The 23,916-nt window shown below is 37.7% G+C and overlaps 2 protein-coding genes across 2 annotated transcripts; one reads left to right on the forward strand and one right to left on the reverse strand.

Annotated features, from left to right (window-relative positions):
• Nucleotides 1-141: 141 nt before the first annotated feature.
• On the reverse strand, nt 142-17,050 carry LOC114942404 (lateral signaling target protein 2 homolog). The gene is given in 9 exon segments (XM_029317750.2): nt 142-4,241; nt 4,664-4,953; nt 5,783-6,213; nt 6,215-7,006; nt 7,008-7,079; nt 7,081-8,136; nt 8,801-9,145; nt 10,018-10,440; nt 16,500-17,050. Coding segments are annotated over 9 exon segments (3,732 nt in total). The 5' UTR covers nt 16,539-17,050; the 3' UTR covers nt 142-3,957.
• Nucleotides 17,051-18,264: 1,214 nt separating this feature from the next.
• On the forward strand, nt 18,265-22,660 carry Crz (corazonin). The gene is made up of 3 exons (XM_029317820.2): nt 18,265-18,329; nt 21,616-21,819; nt 22,460-22,660. Exons 2-3 carry the CDS (start codon nt 21,616-21,618, stop codon nt 22,565-22,567), a joined length of 312 nt encoding a protein of 103 aa, XP_029173653.2. The 5' UTR covers nt 18,265-18,329; the 3' UTR covers nt 22,568-22,660.
• Nucleotides 22,661-23,916: the final 1,256 nt, after the last annotated feature.

Below are 23,916 nucleotides of genomic sequence, written 5' to 3' on the forward strand. Positions count from 1 at the left end.
AAAATTCTAAGCATACTTATTTATATAGCTATATCACCAAGATAAAATAGAAGAAAAGGATTTTGTATGGGAAAATCGGATATAACTTTGTCACATTGCATAATTAAAAGAAGCAGCGTTACAATAATCACGCAATTTAAACACCTTGAATAACAAACTTTATTTACATTCGTATTTTAATACGTCCATTACCGAAACCACAGTGCATTCAAGTATTGATGAGACACATCGTCTCGCGATCCAATATTGCGAATAACTTGTATTCTCGCAACAAAACACACGAACACACTCGCGCAAATCTACACATGCACACATACACACGCATACACATATATTCTAACGATTTATTCGCAAGTCCCGTTGCGTTCCTCATTAATTTGAAATCATTGACACAACGTCACGCATCATTAGCTCCTCGATCACAAGTTAATTCGGCGTCAAATACTACATCGTTCATGTCAGTTAACGTTTCAACGTCATCGTTTCATTCCGCAGGGGATTACGTGCTGTTACCGATCTCACTCGAAATGCGATATCCCACAACAAATGTGTCGAGGATACATCTCTACGCGCATACACTTAGGCAAATAATATACAAAAATAATATTCCGAAGTACACATTCTAACACCTCATATAATATCGGAATAATTTCTTATTTAATTGGCAGATCGTAAAACCCTCCCTTGATGTATCGAGTGGATCAACATCGCCATATTGGAAAGAGCACAGACAAATCACTTTCTCAACGTCGAATGGTCAATATTGAGTAGCCGATCTAAAATATATGTCATGATATTTGATTCTCCAATATATTTAGATTTCGCAAGAAAGATATATAAATATGATTATTATTATTATTCACTTTTTATACGCTCGACGTTCGAAACTGCTCTAATATCGTATCGAACTTATTCACAATATCGTGATACTTGATCCATTCTATAGCTTATATCGTCTTGAATTTTTTCTTTTACGCGTTCTTTCCTTTTCTTCCTCTTTTTCGTTCCCTCTTTTTTTTGCTTCGGTACAATTTATCTTCACAGGCTAGCTTGTGACATATGTATTAGGCACAGGGGGAAATCCTGATCACCAAAATGATTCGCACAAGTGTACGAGGAGAGGGATAAGATATACTCCCTATAATAATGGTCTCCGAAACTCTTTTCCTCGCGTCCAAAATCGAAAGCACGATATTCTAGCAAGGCATCGAGATTACGTGTAAAAAATAACGTCTCCGTCTTTAAGCGCGTTCGTAATCTTAAAGGTATATTCTCTCTCTCTCTCTCTCTCTCTCTCTCTCTCTCTCTCTCTCGATGTGATATTCCTTACACATATATATAAGGAAATAAATTGATCTCTCTCTAGCTAATTTTACACGTCTTACGAGCACTCTCGCCGCGTTCCATGGACACTATAATAATTATTTTTTTTCTTCGGAAAGTTCTATCTATATATTTTACAATGCACACGTGCGATTATAATATACAACGACTTCCAAATCTGATGTCGCCTCGAATGATATATCATTATTCGTCGTTTAAGGGGACACATTATTACGTTCTCGTAATGAAAATCGATAATTATATCTAAATGTCGAATTAATCGATACACGTCGGTTTCAATTAACGCCATTCCTTCGATAAAGCTAACCACAGCGAATCGACTCAATTTATATATTTATTTATTTAATTGTATATGATCGTGATAGGTTGATTTTTTTATATTGACGGTCGCACCATTGTTGTCAATTATTCAGATTTCATTTCAGATTTCTATGGATTTTTAAACATTGATTAAATGTCAAATTGAAATTTATTGCGAAGATTTGACAAGACATTGGGGAAATTGAGCGAGAGAGAGAGAGAGAGATGATCTCTTTCTCGCTATATAATAGAAAGAAAGATATATCGGAAACAGAAATTAGAAACGAAATCTGTCCGGTATTTACAACGAATATCTCGAAGTAATAATGAGCAAGCAACGATATCTGTACATTCAGCCAGTCTTTTTATTAATTAAAACGCGCACACACTATTCTGTCGAGTGTTCGTTTTGAATTTATTCTCTCTCTCTCTCATTATACAATTTCCGGATACTTTTAACACAATGCGATGCTTTTATATTCATAATCGGAAATATTCTTGTCCAAATATTTTGATAGGAACCAAAGTGTGTGAATTGTAGAAGGGAACGTATTGTCATAGTAAATTTGGCACAGGAGTTTATCGTGTGTGTATGTGTGCATGCTATGCACCTATGTATATATATTTCGAAATATACTTCAGCGGGCAGTAGATGTTTAGAAATTCTATCGCAACACGACCCGTCAGACATCAAAAAAAAAAAAGAAAAGAAAAGAACTTTCACCCACACTCTTTTCCTTAACATTATCATTATTCGAGTTATATGTTTTCCACACATGTACTCACACTTATACTTCACACAAGTATATACATTCCACAGGATTTGATGCTTCTTAAGCTTTTTGTCTTCCGTGAAAAATCATCTATCGACTGTCAAGAATTTTCTTAAAAAACACACAAGCATGGAATAAAGTTTCTCGATTTCTACATATAACGAGAAATCTAAATATCTCAAATTAAAAGAATCTTCATGTCTCGAGGATAACAGTGATGTGTAACGCTTATTTTTATATATATGTATGTATATATATATATATATATATTTATATTGACTTGAAATTCTGTTGTAATTAATAACACTTTACTCAAGTTTTTATTCTTTTAAATATAAGTGTGCGATCGACACGGATTAATAAATCTGAATGATAATTATTGAAATATAGAAATACTATATGGGTTTTGTGTGCCACGTACCAAGGATATTATTTGCAATGCGATTATTATAAACATATCGATAACTCTTAAACATCATTCGTATTAGTCGTATATTTTGTTTTAGAAAACACAAGTTCTATCACACTTTGAACAGAAATAAAAACTGTTAGTTTATCGTAAGATTCGCCAAAACTATAACTTAAGAAATTAATAATTATTTTTCATTTTATATAACTCTTCCGAGAGCTAAATAATAAGAACAATAATATAGTAACGCTAATAAAATAATTATTACACCTGAAATAAAATAATATATTAAGAATAATAAAAATGGTAATATAAAGACGCTCTTCGTGATAATTAGTTCTCTATACAATCTTATCTTATTACTTATTAAGTCCCTCGTGAGAAGAGAGACAGAACCTCTTTTCTTAAATAAATTTGAACAATTTACAGGGAATCTTATTATCTATCCAAAGTTAAATTGCGTTGTCGCAGTTGTCACGAATCGTAACACTTTCTTGAGAAGAATATCTAATCACAATGTGTAAAAATATGAGCGATTAGCGCTGGTATATCTAATTTTACAGCTTAAGTGCACGTAAGTGTATAAACAACGCGGTAAAGCGATCTGATGACAAGCGATTTCCCTCCAATTTCTCCTTTTGTTATTATACGATAAACGTGTTTCTCTACGGTTTCTCTTTTTACAAACTATTAAACATGAAGAATTGGACAAATCAAATGCCACCAGATTTTTCGATTTTATATATATGTATATATCACTTATATGGAGAAAGATAAGAGAGAAGAAAAGATGCAAATACCCGAATAGTTTGACAATTCCGAATCGAAGAACGACTGTTTCGACTAATGAAACAGCAGCTAATTTATTGGACTAAAGTTCTCGTTTAAACACTGTGCGAGTATATCACATAATTACACCCGATTTGCCCCGCTCTGCTAATTGTAAAGAGAACTCCTTTTGAGAGAATTATCGGTTTCTATTATATAAGAATAATGACTTTAATTACACGGTTGAGAAATGGTTGCGAATTTTGCGCGAATACGTTGCACACATCGAAAGGGAATACACGGTAACACACGGGGAATTCGAATAGAAAATATAATCGGATTTACAAGCCACTCCAGAAACATTCAACTGGTGGACGTGACTTGCGAGACCGTAGTAAAGGGCGTCACTTGGTACAGGAAACACCTGTTGCATACTCTTACGGGTTTCGTGTGCCCGTAACGAGGCAGTGGGACGTTGTTGCTGCTGCAACGACCGCAAAACACTTTGCCGCAGTTTCGGCAATGGTGCCTACGTCGGACGACCGTGAATCCCGCCTGGCAGGCCATACATCTTGGCGCGTCGTTGTCCGGAACCCAAGCGGGCGCTCTCTCGACGCATTCCTCTCCTCTCTCGGTCACGGGAGAAGCTGGAGAAACGAAATGTGTCAAATTAGAAATATTTGATTTTTCGGGGGTGAGAGAAACTTGACGGATTCATCCACGCGAGAAAGAAATATCGAATTTTGTTCTCAAGTCAAATAAAAATGATGTGACGTGTTTAGATTTCCACTTAAATGACAGATTCAATTTTTAAATTTTGAAAAATGTTTAATGGATATTAACGTCGAACAGTTCCATCTTAAGCGAAGAAGCTTGACAGATCCGTCCGCGCGAGGAAAAAATGTCAAATTTTGCTCGGAAGTCAAATAAAAACGATGTCACGTGTTTAGATTTCCACTTAAATGCCAGATTTAATTTTAAAATTTTGAAAAATGTTTAATGGATATTAACGTCGAACAGATCCATCTCAAGCGAAGTCACATTAATGAAGAAATAAATATATCCGTACTTCGGTCGTGTGTCAATGCGGTTTCCTCCACGTCTTCGTATTCGGGCAATGATTCTTGCCGTTCGTGAAGACTTCCTGTTTCCGTTGTGTCGCTTGGTACGATCGTCGATTGATTCGTGGAAGCTGAACTTTCGTCTTTCGATCCTTCGGTATCCTCTATTATTTGACTACTGTTCATGAGAAAGACGCACTTCAAAATGTTCCGTAAATCCGACGCAAAGTTTGTTTGCAATTGATCCGCCACGCCTGCTATGCAAACGAAGAGACGATGGACCAGATCTTCCGAGGATCTGCAAACAAAATATAATAATAGTAGTAATATGTATTACACTAATATATATTATATTAATATATTATATTTATTAATATATTACAGCAGTATGTTATAGTAGTGGTAATGGTGTATATTTTATTTATTGTTTTGAAAATATTTATGTAATTTTATAAGAAAGGAATCGAAGAAAAGAACAAGGATGGACAGCAGGGGATATAAAATAAGAAATACCAAAAAACAAGAAAATATTAAAAGAATATTCGTAAATACAAGAAAGAAGAAGGAAAGTGCAGATCAAGTATTAAATATGTTGTTCAAAGTAAATTAATTATTTTCAATATTTTCGTATATTTCGTTATTTTTGTATTATTTTATATCTTGCTGTTTATCTTTCTCTTTCCTTCGATTTTCATCATTGCATATAGACTGAATATTTTCGAAACGGAAAATATAATATACATTATTACTATTGCTGTAACATATTTATATATTGTATAATATATATAACACAACATGAATATTTTTAAATATAAAAAGGCTAATAAAATTATTTCAAAAATTCGTGAATTTTATAATAAAGCAGTGTCTCCAATTGATTAATCAATTTTTGCTTGCGCCTTGATCCACTCTTATTTACCTTTATTACATTTCTCAACATTTTTAAACATTTTTAACATTTTTACCCTCTGCTCATTGATTTATAATTATCTAAATCTAATTAAATTAAATTCTTGTCGCCTAATAATATTTAATAACTATAATGACGATAGAATATGTAATGTACGTAACAATTTATATATATTATATAACGACCGCACGAACGAAGCAACAATGTGCGCTCTTACCGAAACTTGGCTCTGATTTGATTTCTATTTGCGATCTCGGCGGCCTGCATCGCCAGTGCGATCTCCTCGTCGTCTTGGCAGTCGCTGTGAAACTCGCTGGTCTCCGAACTCGAGTCGCAGCAGCTCGAACAGCTGGAGCTCGACGCTACGTTGGGCTTGTAACTCAGAGATTGATCCGAGTTCCTTACGCCGGATACCGTCGACGCGTTAACCAGCCTCATCGCTCGCGCGGGTCTCTGCGAGTTGTTGTCTCTCGCGTGGCGAATCGTACCCGCGGTGGCAGCGGTCGTCTCCACCAGGCCGCTCTTGTCCGTCCTTGGGCCCAGTCCATCGTTCAGCATGATATTACCGGAACTTCCGTTCCCTCGTTTCCTCTTAGTGGATTCCGTGCGCGCGTACTTGTCCCGCTCGTGCTTCTCCCTTTTCTCCACAGTCTCGCCTCTTCATCCTCGCGATCTGCTCGGACTTGGATCTTCTGTGATCCAACAGCTTTCTGCTCTGCGGCGACGAGTTTCTGTTCGCGCAGTGCGCTCCGAGGTTGCAGCAGCGTTGCCCGTTGGAGTTCGGGGTGCTGCGCGACTCGAAGTGATGAAGCCTCGGGCTCATGTGCGGACTGTGACTGCCGAAGTTCGGCATCTGCCTGGTGCTTTGACCGAGATGCAGGCTGACGCCGAGGCCGGTCAGCCGCGGATTCAGGCCCCGATCCGTGGAGTTCGATCTGGAGCTCTCGGTGCTGGTGGCCGATCGCACGATCTGCAGGTGTCTCTTCTCCGCGTCTCTTCGACCGTGATGATGGGTCCTCTGCCCGTTCCGCTCCGACAATCTGTGCTGATGATGTCGCCGTCGCTGCCTCTCGTCCCGCATTTTCTTCGCCTTGTCCTGCGCGTACTTCTCGATCTTTTCGCCGATCTTGTCGATGCTCCGTGATGTCGACGGGCAGTTCTCGCACTTCAGATCCCCCCAGAATTCTTTCGTCGAACTCGACGCGTCGATATTCAAATTGAGATTTTCCCAATTCTCGGAATAGTTTATCTGGAAGGTGGACTGATTGGAGTCGCAGAGAGTTAATTGGCCGTTGCCGTACGCCACGCCGATGAATTCCTCGTTGGTGCCGTCGAAGTTCGACGATATTCGTGGAATGTTCTTCCCGTCGGATTCGCCACGTCCGTTGGAATGCAAGCCGGACACCTCGATCGAATGATGATCCAGCGTTGTTTTACTCGCGCTTCTTCGTGCTGCAAACGCACGAGTTCGCGGAAATGACGGGATTCTTCCTCTTCGGCGAGTTCATATTGGAAGCAGGAATAACTGGTGTTCTCCTGCGTGTCCTCTTCATCCGAGGCGCCGCATCCCTCTCTCTGGATCTCGTTGGCGAAGGTCTTCTTCTCCTCCGGACTCTTGTCGTACAGGCTCGTGTTCTCGGACGAGATCACCGTGCATATGCCCGAGTCCGTTTGCTCCGAGATCTCGTTTTGACACTCGCTCGAGTCCAGCAGAAGATTCGAGAGAGTTTTATTCGCCTCCGAGATGAGTCTCTTAGAATCTAGATCCGGTAGAGAGTTGTCAGGTATGTGCGCTGCCTCGCCGTCCACGAGGCTCTCCCGAGTTACCTGATTAAGCAAATACTGCGTCTGCGGTATCTCGATGTTGTCGGAGCAACCCTCGAGCATGTGAGTTACGTCGGGAGTGATAAAGTTTCCCTCGTGCCGCGCGTCCTCGATGTTATTATTATTCGCGGAGGTGCTGCTTCCGGCTACGTCCAGTCTCACGATGTCGCAACTCTCGTTGTTATTTTCGCCATTAGAAACCGAATCACAGTCACGAGGAAACCGTCCTGTGTCCCGCAACGCGTCAGAGAACTCGCGTCCGTATTGCACTCGTTCACCGACACTTTCTCCGTCACTTTGCCTCCGCGTCTTTTCGTCGCTATCACACATTATCTTATTATCACACCCGTCCGAGGATATGTTTAAGTCTTCGCGCCGAGTTTCCTCGTCGTTCCTCTGTTTCCTACTTTCGTCCCTATCCTCCTTCCGCTTCCCGTTCGGCGACTGATCGACTCTCGAACTGTCTTCGTTTAACGATTGAACCGCATCACTCGCTACTTCGTCCATATTATTGCCCGTATTCTTCGTCACGGTGTAAAAGTCAATGATGAACTCTTTGCAATTCGGATAACCAGTATAAAAATTGTGGACATATTCTTCCAAGTCGGGTATGTCCTGACACGCTGATTTCGTCGACTGCGTAATCGAGCTGGATGGCTCCTCGTTTGAGCATAACAGTTTCTCCAACATGTACAATTCGCGATTATTTAACGTCCATAATAGTTCTCTTATCTTGAGAAGAAGAGTCTGAAAATAAATCATATATCTTTGTCAAGATAAAATTTAGAACAATATCGTCAGTATTTCAATTTGAAAATAAATGTGACTCGGGGTTATCAAAATAAAGTAACCAATTATCTTTTAACGCGCCATTTAATATGTGACATTATTATATTCATTTATATGGTTTTTCTTTAGGATGCCTTTTAATCGAGACATCCATCCATAATTAGTTTAAATTTTTTATCGCCCTGATTACAAGTAGCGCATTTAGAATCTTGACGTGAAATGTTTCCATTTCCAAGTTTTATAATACGTAATTGAATACGTAACACAATATCTTACTAAATAAAAAATAAGAAAATATTTTAAAAAATATACAAAATAAATGTACATAAATTAATAATGTTAAAGAACGAAGGAGAAGAATTAATTCTTTCTTCTCTAATTGCGCTCACTTTACTCCTCAAGATTCTAAATTTGCGATATTTAATCAGAGCGATGAAAAATGTAAACTAACTATAGATGCCTTGATTAAGAGATACCTTAAAGAAATACATAAATGAATACATTAGTGTCACGTCAAAAACTTATAAAGATAATTGCTTATTTTACTTTGATAGAAAACGATAACACTGCTGACTCTTAATTGTCAGATTACAATCATAGAAATAATTTTCGAGTCTCTTACTCTGAACGGTCTAAACATCTCGCTTATAGTATCGGACGAATTGAGGCACAACGGTCCTCCGGGCGGCGCCAAGAGTCCCGAGACAATAGCCAATCGCGGAATAGTAAACATCAAAGCCGGCTCATAGTTGTCCACATCCGCTTGGTCCAATAATCCACGCTCAAGCGCTCTCTGCAAAGTCTCTGAGAATAGCACGCACACAAGTTCCTGCTGCTCGTACTCCTTCGTCGATTTCACCGGTACCATCGCGCCGACGTAACACAGCTCAAAGTCGGCAAAAAGCCGATCGAAGATCTTCAGCGACTCGATGAGCTTCTCCAAGGATGGCTCGAGCGGATTTTGTGTCTAAAAAAGAGAAAGATGTTATTAATTGTTCGCACAATTATCTGCATAATTATACTGTTGAAAAACTTAATCAGAACGAAACTCGTTTCTAATAGTTTTTGGTGCTGAATACGAATCTGGTTTCCAAATTATTCTATCACGTCACAATTGTGAGAAATTTTTAAAAGTTACAAAACAGGGCATTCTCGCATACTTTGTTATAGTATTATAGCTACAATATGTAACGTGCTAGAGAAGGTTTATTGCACTCAAAATAAAGTATATTGTTAGAACTTTAAACTCTCAAAAGAAATTTTTAATTTTTTAAATTTAAAATGGACTCAATATAACAGATTTATTAAAAAAAAAAAAAAACTATTTAAAATTTTAACATTCTCTATGTTGAGTTAATTTGAATTTGACAATTTTGACATTGAATTCGTATTCAATGACCTAAACTTCTCAAGTTTAAATAAACATAATTAAAAGCTATTTAGTAAAACGTCACTGATCTAATTATTAAGTCACAGCTAACTTTCGCAACACAGCTCATATATTTAACCATGAATATCTTATTAACAATAACCGACACCAAAAATTCCCTCTGAGGGTTGAAAGTCCTAACAACATACTTTATTTTGATTACAATAAAACTTTTCTAGTACGTAATATATTATAACTATAATACGACGAAGTTTGTAAAAATAGTCCTTTTAGCAACTTTAATTAAAAATTTCTCAAAATTATGATAAAGCAATTCGCATTTCAGCGTCCAAAAAGCTACAAGAAACGTCTCGTTCTGGTGTTCAAAAGAAAAGTCATTTTTTGTTGAAGTGTTATCTTCTTTCCACAAGAAGAACCGAAATATATTTTATCTCGCGAATCCATAATACCTTCAAGTTCATGTGGCCCTTGAGCGCGTGCTCTCTCAGTAAATTCCTGACAATCTCCAAGGACTTGGTGAGAGCTTTCGCCAACGGCCTCATGGCCGAGCTCTCGGCCTCCCGGTTCATGATCGACGAGCCGGCAGCTAAGCATTCCGCGCCGAACCAGAGCTGCCCGGCCAGATTCTCCTGCATCACATCATCGGGGAACTTGACCCTGAAGTCTCGATTCGCGCGGCTCTCGGGTATCAGATCGTCCATGATCTGATTACAGATGGTCAGCACCTTGTCTTGACAGTGTCGCAATTGATTCACCAGCGTTGTGCATCTCTCCGGTTCCTGTCGACCGTCGAAGGAGTCCAGTTCGCAGGCGACCGCGTTCAGCGACTCGTCAGCGTAAAAGAATTGAGCCAGCAGACTCGTGTCGTCCCTCTGTAACGGCAAGAGAAAGGATTACCGAGTTGGAACATATTTTTGCACAAAGAGGATTTTTAGCGTTTTGTAAGGGAGGATTAACCCGCGAGATTAAATCGTATTTTTTTTTATCCGTGATCTTCCACCTACGTTCTCGCGTGCGAGGGATGAAAGTTACGGTATTTATAAACTAACGATAACGAGCGACCGTATCTGAACAATGAAACTGGTCGCTTTTACGTCATAATGAAAGGGGGTCGGACTCACTCACGTCACAATTAAAGGGTGCGACGACGAGAGCTGCCGTATTATTCCCCTTGGATAGGTCCGTACTATCGATATATGACGTCGAGCGACATATAGGGTAAAGGGTTCGGTCGATTTAATCGTTTGCGATTAAAACTTTTCCCATCGACCTTTATACGTAATACGGAAATAGTGACGTCGACATCGCCGACGTAAGGTCCGTTGAAGCGTAAAAGCCGTACGAATTATTTTAAAACATTGTTATGTAATCCAGTATTGTAGCGCGGTATTTCAAGATGGATCTGCAATAAACAACCGATATATAGGTCATAATCACGACGACTGTGTAAGCTCTGAATCGCATTCATCGTATCAATTGCCTGCATTTTTAACAAAGTGACGAACCAACTAAAAAATTGCTCGTTCCGAGAAAATCTAGTGCTTCAAAATCCGATTACGGAATCCGATTTGAAAGATGCGATTGTCAACATTTCAATTTGTATTAATTAAAAAATTAACTACGCTGAATAGAGAAAAAGAGAGAGATAGAGAGAGGAGGGATTACGTAAGTAGTAGTTTATGTAAAGAGAGCAACGCGAAGCCCCGGCACACGTGAAGCGAAATAATTCATCCGAGAAAATATATTTAAGGGAAAGATAATTCGCAATTGCAAATCATTTACTTTATGGATCATTGATTGTGCAAAGTTCAAACATGGACGTATTCTTGTCTTATCGATACAGATAAGGTCTTATCTTATGGAAAATATATATATTTATGATAACACGAGAGAGACCCTCTTACGACGCAGATAAATATATCACTCTCTATTATTAATTAAATTTTTGATTAAGCCGGGAAATTCTTTCCGCGAAGTTGAATAAGTAATCTTGTTCGAAGGAGGGCGAAAGAGATTCGCCAAAGATGTTTACGTTTTCCCATTTTATATCGCGCGTCATTAGTGTCGACTCATCGTATGCATGTTTAATAATGTATGCAGACAGTGCTTTTTAATGCACGCGAATCCGCACACACACACACACACACACACATATATATATATACACAATAGATATAACCGATATAGATTTGCGTACAGATGTACTTGTTATTTATTTATTTATTGAATCACATTGTACCCTGAAAACGCTTGCGTATGCAGCGTGACAAATAAATCGGTTAACCTTTCGTATCGGAATCGTATATATTTAACTAGAACATATAATGTTACGCGCCGTGGCCTCTTCATAGTAAAGTAAAAGGAAAAGGAAACTCTTATATGTCTCTGCTCTGTCGTTCTTCTCGCTTCGTGAATCACTTAATGACTATTTCGAAATATATCAACGCAAAATAATATACATTTAAATTTCAACAAACGAGGAAGACGCGGATGGTAGTTGAAAACAAATTTTTTTATCGAATCTGATTAATTGCGCACAAGACACGAATTTCCTTTGATTATGGATATCAAATTATTTCTCAATTAGATATTTATTTTTAATGAATCCCTCTAGCCTCGCTAAAGAAGCGAGAAAAATATCAGAGCAAAATAAAAATATTATATCGATTTCTGACATAGAATTTTTTGTATTTGAGGAAGACGTGAAACAGTAATCTGTTTGTTTCCCGTTTTTTGGGGGGAGGGAGATAAAAATAATCACGAAAATAAATCTCTTGAATTTTACGTAATTGCAAATTGGTTTTTTTTGAACGATGAAAATGAGAAAAGTTGATGCGCGAGGTATAAAGCTTCCATAATTATCGCCGTCCCGCGAGAGCTTATTATTTGTTTATATAAAATGTAAAAAGTAATGTAATCAGGCAATCTGTGCTCTGATAATTCCGTAGAAGCTCATCTCCTATTACAGCGCGCACCTTTAAATTAATATTATTGCGGTGAAAAAGCATATATGTATACGACGGGATATTCGCGAAGAGAGCTTGCAATTAAAACGTAAAATTATAAAATTATAATAATATTAATATAATATTAATATTTAAATATTATACATCTGTTATAATATTTAATATTATAAATATAAAAATGTAATGTAGATATTTACATATTTACGGATAGGTATCTATATTTTTTATCTTTGATGTCGTATGAATAAGATTTTATCGAGATGCAGAATATAATAATAGAACACCGCAATGTAAAGATTTGCGATATCGTCGAAAAATCATTAGCAACATTAAACGATATCAGTCAATTCTGCGTTCAATTTGTGCAAATAATATTTTGTTTATAAAGAGAGAGAGAGAAAGGGAGTGAGAGAAAAAGAAAAATTGTAAAACGTACGCAAAATAATGTACAAAGTAGTCGCGGAAATACGAGCAACTTACTCGGATATTACATTACGAATAATATTACGCTGAGTTTAACGTGATCGCTTATTTAAACAAAAAGGTATAAATTCATTTTCTCCGTTTTTAAAGTGGTTTAAATTACACGTAATAAACATTAAATATATGTCCGGAGACGATACTACTTGATCGTTTGACACTCGATTTACAGATCTTTCCTTATGCTCTACATTTAATCGACCTAATAAGCGAACTATTATCATATCTCCATTGAATCAATTTTTTCACCTTGAGATAATAACGCTCTCAGCTCGAAAGAACCTCTCTCGAATGCATCGTTCCATTGAATTTCGAGATTAAAATTGAAGACGATTCGCACCGCGCGTCTCTAGAATGGCGCTTCTAGGAGCCGCGCTTTAGCGAATTAACTGCGGCCTATTTCGCAATTGCTGTCATCCGCTGTCGTATATAAAACGCACGCAATTTCGGATAAACCGCTCTTTCGAGCTCGCTCGCACCAGCTTGTCCAGCGAGAAATATCGCGGTTTCGCTATCGAGCAGCTCGACTGTTCGCCATGACAATTTTACTAGAAAGTTTGAAGCTTCGAAAAGCGCGGAAAAACGAAAAATGCGAAAAATTCCATAGACCGCCCCAGAGTATCGAGGCGCGTCTCGATCGCGCTTCCGAGATGCATCGATCAATCAGAAAGGCGGATGCGTGAGTTTCGCACAGGCAACTATATTCACGTGTCATCGGACGCGAGGGAAAATGAGTCGGGGCGCCGCCGTGACTCATCCCGAATATCGTTGACCCTCTTTCTCGCTCGTTCCATCCCTTGTCACCCCATTTCGTCTTTATGTCGGTCCGCGTCCCTTTCCCTTCGATTTTTCTCTCGCACGTGAATCAGCAGATGCATATACATACATGTGCAGAGTGCATCTAAATAAGTGCGAGAAATTTTAGATTATTCTTTATCGAAAATTAAGGGGGGTTTCTTATATTAACATGTACTCTTATGTCCCTTTCTGAGGAGTTTCTAAAGAGGAAAGTAAAAACTAAGTTCTTTAAAAAATATTAATAAATCTTTCCTTAATTTTTGACAAAGAATCATCTCCTTTACACTTCTTTAGATACGCTCTGTGTAAACATATACATATGTAAACTTTGTTTAAATAAATGTTTGCCAAAAATTTAATAGTAATAAAAAAAATAAATAAAATTTATTTGGATAAGAAAATATATCGCGCCTCTCACATAAAAAATAATGTAAAATAAATCTTTATAAATCGACCGCTCGCTCAACAAGTCTCTTAATAAATCTTCACTCGATAAATCTTCACAGAGCAGTTTCTTGTCTGTCGATCTCTTTTTGCGCCTCTGCTCACTTTGGTAGTCAGATCTCGACTTATCCTTTTTTTCTCGGTATTCCTCTTATATTCGCGTCATGTATCAAATTTTCGCCAGTCATCATTAGTTACAGCGTTAATACTCCGAAATTTCGAATTTTACTAAATTTCGGCTTTCGCCAATTTCTACCTTATAGAGATTTTCGACACATATATATATATATCATATATGTATATATCACGCGACTTTCTTTCTTTCTATCAAATGAGAGTGTGATCTATGGATAACCGATATCTTTGTCGACGTCTTTATCGGGAATTGATGTTTGGATAGTTTAGTGCGTAATCGATTGAGTCTGATGATTCATTCAATCTTGTCCAAATAAAACGCTTTATCAAACGCTCGCTTTCTCCGACTATTAATAGGAACGTGTCGCGGTCATTGACAGCCCTGATACCTGATTTCTGACGAATCTCGCACCGGTTTGCGTTCCGTAGAAACTTTTCGTAAAAGATTTTATCCCTGCATCGCGCGATTATTTCGTTTCGCGTGCGACGACTCGATTCTTTGTATCTCATCGATCCTTGAATACGTTTAAGCGCTAAATCGCGTTTGCAGATTCGATTCTATGATAGTACGCGAAAATAAATCGCACATGTATGAGGAGTGCGTTATGCTAATTGTCGAGGATAAATTAACACGCTCTGTTGAGCGAGTGAAAAGGTACACGATATTTACCATGATAAAAAGATACTTTATATCTCATCTCAATAAGGTGATTTTCTTTCTTAAAGTAAAACAATTTTATATGCTATTATTATCTGCCCTCTTCACATTCGTCAAACAAATCCGCCATTGAAAATTTGTTTGTCCACGCTTGCGGTATATGACATCATGATATACGATATACATACACGATTATCTATTATAATAGACATATATGTAATACGCTAATCATTCGAGTACTTGAGTGAATCATTTCGTTATCTAGTAGAAGAGCGATTTTTCGCATTCTCCGATTTCTTTCTATCGTCTAACCGTCTAATTAACAGTTAATTAACTTATAACATTATAAGTGCATTAATAAAGAAGCGCCGTGATCATAACACACTTCCCGTAGGCTAAAGCTTCTCGTTCCCCACCTGCGTGTAATTCCGATGAACGATATCGTACACGAGAGATGGAAGAGATTAATGAAAATAAGCGAGAGTGTCGCGTTCTCCGACGCGGAATATTTTATTACAGCAGTTTCCCGCGGTACGATGTTAATTTCATTGAAATGTATGGCGTGCGAGAGTCGGAAAGAAAGTTAGGCACCAGACGCTTCGTGGATTTCGATATCACCTACAGTCTTATCGTCTCGGAATCTGATTTCGACTCGAGAGAGCCGCGATTTGATTATCAATTCGACATATGGTGCCGAGCACCTTCGAATCGGGAGTTCTCCCGAAAAATTTGACGTTTCCGGGTGAAATGACAAGAACCATCTGACGACTTTCACCGAAAATCGTCGCGATATTTTCCGGGCATTTTCCAAGGTGTCTGGCGAAACGTTCTCGTAATTCCGCACGAATTCCGCGGGTGCAGGTACGTACATATGCAAGTACGTACATACGTGATGATGCCGTGGTGCACGCGCGCATTCACACAGGTGTACATATACGATACGATACGATACGTACGTCGTGTCGTGCGAAATTTTCACGAAACAGGTGGCAACAGCGCTCGGGAAGTCCACGAGAGGAGGAGAAAAGGAACGAGTGCACGCGTTCGATCAGCACACGGTGGAGCGAGAGAGAGGGAAAGAGAAAATAGATATACTCTCTCTCTATTCAATACTGAGTCTATGAAAGATACTCCCGAGAATACGCGATGCAAATTTAAGGAAGGTGAATATTTTCGGGAAGAGCGGACGAGTTCAAAAGATGAATTCAAGTATGCAAAGACCCGGAGGAGATATTGAAACGTGACGAAAACGTACAGGCCAGAGAGGGAGAGAGAAGGAGAGACAAAGAGACAAAGAGAAGAGTGAGCGAGATAAAGAGAACACGACAGACAGAACGAGATGGAGTAGATGATCAGGGGTCAGGGAAGAGAACCCAGAACCAGGGAAGACAGGGTAAGAAAACGGAGCAGACGGTATAGAATTCGGAGCAAAACGCATGACGTTACTCACCTTAGGCCTGTAAAACCATTTTCTGATGGACTCCATCATATCGCGATACCGCTGACGTCATCGGTGTGTGTATGCTGACGGAATCGTCGTCACTGCGCCCGTCGCGATCGAGACACTCGCGACATCGACATGTCACGTTTTTTCCGGAGAGCCACACTACTCCGGAAATTTGAGCGACGAGCTCGCACGACGAGCGACGATTACTGACAACCACCACCACGACGGCGACGACGACGACAACGACGACAACGACGACGACGACGACGACGACGACGACGACGACGGCGGCGATGACGCGACACGGACTACCAGCATTGACGATCACGAGGATGACGACGACGATGATGATGATGATGATGATGATGATGTTGATGATGATGATGATGATGATGAGGATGATGAGGATGATGATGATGACCGACCTCGCAGCACAATCTGCCTGCTACGTTGCTCACTCGCGGAAACGCATGTCGGTCGAAACGCGCGTTGATAAAACTGAGGTGACAAGCGTGCAGACAGAGAGTGTCCGCAAAAAGACGCAGCTGTCTAACGCGCGTGCGTTCAACGCTACAATAGCGGGGAGATGAATCGCTGCCGCGCGCTGCCGCGTAGCGGTCCAACCTTTGAACTACGTTAATGAACGAAGGGTACAAATGAAGTCTCTTCTCTCTCTCGCTCTGTCTTCCTCCCTTCCTCTCGCTTTCTCTCTCTTTCGATGTATATTAGTATATAATAATAATTATGTACAGGGGGTTTCTAAAATTACGTCAGAGATTTTAAGAACCTATTCTAGAGGTTAAAATAAGAGAAAAAGTTCCTATAAACATAACCCGAAAATGCTTTCGCTCCCTAAAGTTGTGGGCAAAAATGTATTGTAACTCTGAGAAAGTCTCTGAAAGATACGATACACTTTTCAATTTTTTGTACCCATCTTTAAGAGGCTATATATATAACTCGGAGGGAAAGCATTTTTGGAGCCATGTTTATAGGAACTTTTTTTTCTTATTTTTACTCCTAGAATACAACTTAAAATCTTTGACATAGTTTTAAAAACACTCTATATATTAAATATATTTATTATACATATGTTGTATATATAAAATAGTATAATAATTATGAAATTTTTCGGGTAGGCGAAATAATAATTAAAATCACATAGCTTGAGTAATTTCTATATTTTTCTTACTGTATTATCAATGATTTATCAACGCAAAATATATGATAATTTATTTATACATTAATTAAAATTCTAACTTTGCAATATTTAATATTGATTTTACAATTGACAAATTGATATTTATAATTATTGTTTTAAAATTTTTTGATTGAAAGATATTATACTGTTAAAAGATGTAAAGCAGAGAGTCTCAATCGATATCGTTTCAAAAAAATAAATATACATAAAACTCTTTTAGCTTATAAAAATAAAACCATTTTGTATATAAATACTATAAAATATTTCATCTTTTTCAACACATCTCTCTAATTGTCAGGTTTATGCAAATCTATGCAGAATAACATCTTGTACATCGTTACGTATCCGTAATTACTTAATTCCCTATAAATAGTTATTTATTCTGGTTTGATAAGCCAATTTTCGTATAATAGCAACTAATATTAATTACCGATAATGATTGGTCTTATTGTGCACTGCTCGTGCTAAGAATATGGTCATCTGCATGTCAATATTGATTGTCAACTTCAAGAGGTCAGCTTTTCTTCTGGAGCGTATATAAAAGCTCCTCCGTGATCAGACCTGAGTACAGTTTTAGCAGGACTTTCTTCAGGACGAGAACATAGAGTTTCAGCAACAACCAAGAAAATTTTAAGGTGCGCGCACTTAATATCGCTTCTCGCTCTTAATTGTATCATAGTTAAATCAAGAATTATTAATTAGAATTAAGCTTCGATGAAAATTTTTTATATGTAAGCTTTCGGAAGCTTTTTATTGCAAACAAGAAGTTCTTTTTTTTATATCTCAAAAGTTTTTATTCGTAAGTATCGATTTTATGTGAATGTATTTTAAATGTCTGATCTGTCCGCGACGGTATACCGTATTTACGTTGAGAATCTTTCGCTTTTATCGACGACTGATACATCAGCAACTGATTGCAATGGATGATGATACATGAGTATAAGAACGTGAAAATATAATAGAAATTCGAAGTTGTAACAGAGATGGTGCGGCGTTTAAAATTTTCTCACGATATTACACATTGAATTAATCTAATCTGGATTCTATAATTTTATAATTTCTCTTGAAGTCAATTATTACATAGAGATCAGAATAATTTTTCTTTTTTATTGCATGTGTAATCTTTTCTTTCTAGTCTAGAAATTCTATCAAAGTAACACATGCTTAAGATTATTAATAGAGGAATGAAATTTTATTAAGGAATTCTGATTTTTACAACATTGTATATATTTTATTCTTCGAATATTTTTATAGACATTGCTAATAATATTATTTATACAATAATTAATCATTTTCTTGATTTTTAAAAAAAGGAAAGATACCCTAGCATTGCTCATTAGTCACGTTACTTTCTAAATGAAGACAATTTGCTTCGCAAACATTCTTTTTAAACGAAAGAATCTAGTCGTCGCTATCGCAAATTATAGATTCGCATATCGTGGGAAGACTCAAGTAATCGTATACGGATAATAGAAGTATCAATAAGAGAAAATGATACATAATGGGCAGATAGACTTACGGGAAAAGGTGGGAGAGAGAAACGGAACAGTCCAGTTGTGGAGCTAATGGATTACGAAACGTACGACAAATTGCCCGTCAGCGTGAAATGGAAAATCCACGCGATACAACTTCAACGCGGCGAAATCAATTGTTTCTTTGGCATTTTTCAATTCCGGTTCTTCCCCCGCATGCCCTAACGTCACGCGACAAAAATAGTCCGGGTACTAGAAAATAATTATTTTGCGGCCGCCTGTAATCAATCTTGTTTCATCAATTAATTTCTAACAAGCAAAATGTCTGTCTTTAGTCGAACGCTGTCATCGCTGGCTCATAAATAACTAATAAGTTGAAAAACTGATAGATGCATATCAGCATAATAAGCGATATTCGGCGAGTAATTTAATTTTCTTGTCTAATGACAAGTTCTATTTTCTGATTGTAAGAGAAATACATATGTGGGCATATGTATATATTTGCAGAAAATAATATATGTGGAAAATAATTAGTCGATAAGCATGTGTCATCTCGCATCGTGCAATTTTCCAAGTTCGTTCTCAGAAATCTATCTTCTCTCTGTCTCTCTTGTTTTGCTTACAAATTAAACATCGTTTAATATTATTGGTAAACGCGCGATGTTTACTGGCGTGTTTCCCGCATAGTGACTCGGATGCTTCATCTCTATATGCAACGGAGACCCCGGTTCACGTTTCTTATCCTCTCGGACACTTAGTAGCACTTACGCTTATCTTAATGACCAGGGACGCGCTCGTAGCGTTAATGGTTCCTCTTAAAATTAGCACGCGGAACAAAGCCGAACGTGAGCCCTGAAAATTTTCCAAAACGTCTCTCACTCCGGTATACACGCGTCGATGCAATAAACGCATCATCTTTTTTTTCTTTTTACACTATAACAATTTTTTTATACTATAACTCGAGGTTTAAAAAAAAGACAGACTTGCAAGAATTTTATACAGTTTATTAGCCGAGATAAATTCGACATCGCGTTACGTTGTCAAATATTTCAATGTTCATGTATCTGTATAAAAGTGAAGAGATATAAAAAATATATACATCTTGTTGAACAATTTTTGAATGAATTTGAAAAAGCATTGAAAAAATTGTATTCGCATATTAAGTATGCCACTTATCTTCATAATCTTCCATTAAAGTAGACGCTAAAAGGACCCTCTTAATTTAAGAGGAAAATTCTCTAAAGAGATATTTTTTATTAGACAAATTGCATATTCTTAACATGCCAAGAATATATACTTAATGGGATGTTTTTATCTGTGTATTTGAAATTATTAATTGTGATAACAAAAAACAGTCTTACAAGTGGACATTTGTTTTTTATTACACATATAATTAAATACACATTTTTGCTTATATTATTATTTTAATATTGATAAACTTATAAATTTATTATAAATTTAAATAATTTAAATGATTTTATTTTATTAATTCATTATATTTATTTATTGCGGAACTGAAGTTGCAAAAAGAAATTAAGAATATATTCTTAATTTAAGTGGACTTATAAAGTATGTGCATTTTAAGAAAACAATTTTTTCGGTGTGTAAACAAGAAAGGAAACAGTCGCGATGAAGCATATCGTTTCGCCGTAAGGCTTACGTCATCGTCGATCGATTAGCATTCCGTAATAAAATAAATAATATCTTAAGAAAAAAGCGAGCAATAAACTCACGATCGCGCAATTTTAAATCGCACGGCTTTGAACGGATCGTTGCCTCGGCAAGTCTATCGTGACTTAGTTATAGGCCTATTGTTTTTCTCCTTCGCCTTCTACGCTGAAAACGTGAGTCAAGTCACTTCCTCTTCCTTCGTCCGTTCTTGCGGGCAGAAATTCGATTACGATTGCATGAGATTACTCCGAAAGCTCGTCGTGACGTTAACACGTTGCAGGAAAGAATATTTTCTTCTTCAGATATATACATATATTAGAAGGATTGTAATTATCGCGGTCAATCAAGGTACCTACCGCTCGCACGCTTGTCTCCGATAATAATGGAGCCTGTATAAAGTTCCAATCTCAGAGAAAGCTCGAAATTGACGAAAAGAAGGTTCGCAAAGTTCGCTAAAAAGTTTTAATAAAACCCGTCGAATTATTCGAGCGCGTCACTCATTGCGAGTTATCGCCGATAATTAACATTTGAAAGTCATTAGTCGCGTGTCTTCGAGAGCTGCCAATAAGTTCCGGAATCGCTCGTCCTTGCGCAATTATTTAGCGTACTAATATACGGCGAATATGTTTGAAGGAAAAGGAAAAGCGTTCCGCCGATATATCGATCGCCCTCCTTGCGTCTTTTCATCTCTTCCTTCTTATTTCCTCCATTATATCTGCGAGAGGCAAAACACGCTGTTCCTCCTCATCGCCGATTTGGCGGATTTGCCTCGTTTCAGATGACCGTCAATCGCATGTTCGTTTTTCTGGTCCCGCTGTTGATCGTAAACATGGTGCTTTGCCAAACCTTTCAATACAGTCGTGGCTGGACTAATGGCAAACGATCGGAATTTCCGAGTTCGGAGATCTTAGAAGACGGTCGTTTCAGCAGCGGTGAACTCAAGAAACTGAGGATGCTGATACACGGAAGCGCCGACGAACATGTAAGCTTTAGAAAAAAAGAAATTGTCTATGCTGACGCGCGATTAATTTTGTTACAGTTTAAAAATTTGTGTTAAATTTAAGAGATATCACATAGTATCCCAAACGGTCCACAGAAATTTTTGTGTTAACATTATATGGATATGTTAAATGGAGACACAAATATTGTGTTAATATTTTATTAACACAAAATCAATGCAAAGTTTTAAATAATTTAAAATAAATTTTGTGTAAAATTAACATAGTTTTTCAATGTAAAAATTAACTCAAAATATGTTAATTTTAGATCTTATTATTCCCACTTATATTATAAAATAGAGAATCAACAATTTTTCTGTCAATTTTAACAGATAAATCTTGTCACTAATAAAGCAGAATATATTTATTGTGTAAAATTAAAAATAGATACACATTGTGTTATTTTTATATCTTTTTTCAGTTGTTTTAATAATTTAACATATAAGTTTAATTAACACAACAGCAATATGTTAAATTAACGCATGAATGTGTTAAATATTTAACACAAAAATTTTCACGGGGACCGTTTTTAATCAGAAAACACAAATTTTTCTTTTGTGATAAATCGTACGTGGACCTTTTAATAAATCACTCGGATAAATCTATTAAAAATCTTGTTCTTAGCCGCTGTTCCACTGCGATTTCGTAGACAGGCTGAGGAAACTCCCTCACACGGACAATTATGCCCCTCAGCTATACCGGGAAAAGGGACCAAATGACGATAATTACTGAAACGAATACTCGTTGTGATGTACTCGTCATATAATTAAATGTGACTCGTGATTATTTCGAAGACATACAAAATAAATTATCACAATGACCGCATGAAGAGAAAAATCTGCCCCAAAAATTATTCCCAATCTTATACGTCACATCCTTAAATCCATCTTGACGCTTATCGCAGGATATTCGTGTAGAAACGAAAGAAATATATACAGGGTGTCTGACATAAAATGTCACACCGAAAATATAAAATTAGATCTCGTTATTTGGAGACGATTTTTCCTCAGCAAAAATGTCGAGGGAGACCATCATTTTCTGCATGTTCCTCATTTTCGTTATCATATATCTTTACAACTAAACCTTAAATTAAAATTGTATTAAAGTAAACTCCACTTGAAATTAATTGTGAGAGTGAGATTTTGTTAATTACGAGTATATTTAATTTCCACAAGGCTTAGTTTGCGAAAAAACCCTTTATTTTCAATCGCTTATATCTCGAAAATGATTAATGCCCCACTATTTTTGCCGAGAGAAAAATTGTTCTCCTAATAATAAGATCTACTTGCATATATATTTTCGGTGTGACACCTCACGTCAGACACCCTGTATACGCATATACGACTGATAAATCGCGGAAATGTGTTGAAATGAAATTCATACGCTGTCGCGAGTCTCCGTCGACTTCCTCTCGAGTCTCTCTCACCCGATTCTCGCTCGGTGACGGCTAATTAAGTTTCGCTCTCTTAATTGGACAGTCGGTCGGATAGAATAGATCGCGGACGATCGTCCGCGCGATGGGTACTCGACACGGGGGGGATTTCGTCTGTCAACGGAAGATGGAGTGAAACCGTGCCGAATAGAGACACCCGCTGAGTCCGTGGATTATCCCTACGGGCAACTTATCTCCCGCTGCGATACGGCAGCGTCCGCCGAGAGTATCGGATATTGGCCGATAAGGATCGTTTGTGAGCGAAAACATAACAGATTAATTTTTGATTGAAGCCCCAGCACGATCGGACGCGCGCGATTTCTCTCGCGTAGGATATCGCTGCTTGATTTGCGAGACGTATATCAACGTCGCGATAATCGCGAGAATCGCGTTCGATTATATATATATATATATATATATAGGACTGATGTCGATACTTTGACGACGATCTTCGCGGCACTCAAGATTATTGCTCGACGACGCCGGGAGAAGCGTGTACGTAACTATTGCACACGGCTAATGCACTTAAAACTTGGCTGTTAATCAGAAACCAATTACCAGGGGGGATGGGGTGGGGATTGTGTAGGGGGATGGGAACGAGACGAGTTTAATCGCATTAAATATTAAAACGTTCTGACGATATCGCGCG

This window comes from Nylanderia fulva, unplaced genomic scaffold (genome assembly GCF_048542155.1).
Source record: "Nylanderia fulva isolate GAGA-0341 unplaced genomic scaffold, ASM4854215v1 Scaffold8, whole genome shotgun sequence".
NCBI classification, from domain to species: Eukaryota; Metazoa; Arthropoda; class Insecta; order Hymenoptera; family Formicidae; genus Nylanderia; species Nylanderia fulva.

What these genes read in the sequence shown, in the direction of transcription:
- Crz (XM_029317820.2), top strand. Translation starts at nt 21,616, where the DNA reads ATGACCGTCAATCGCATGTTCGTTTTTCTGGTCCCGCTGTTGATCGTA. An exon ending in ACGGAAGCGCCGACGAACAT is followed by an intron (nt 21,820 to 22,459) that starts GTAAGCTTTAGA and finishes TCTTGTTCTTAG; the next exon opens with CCGCTGTTCCACTGCGATTT.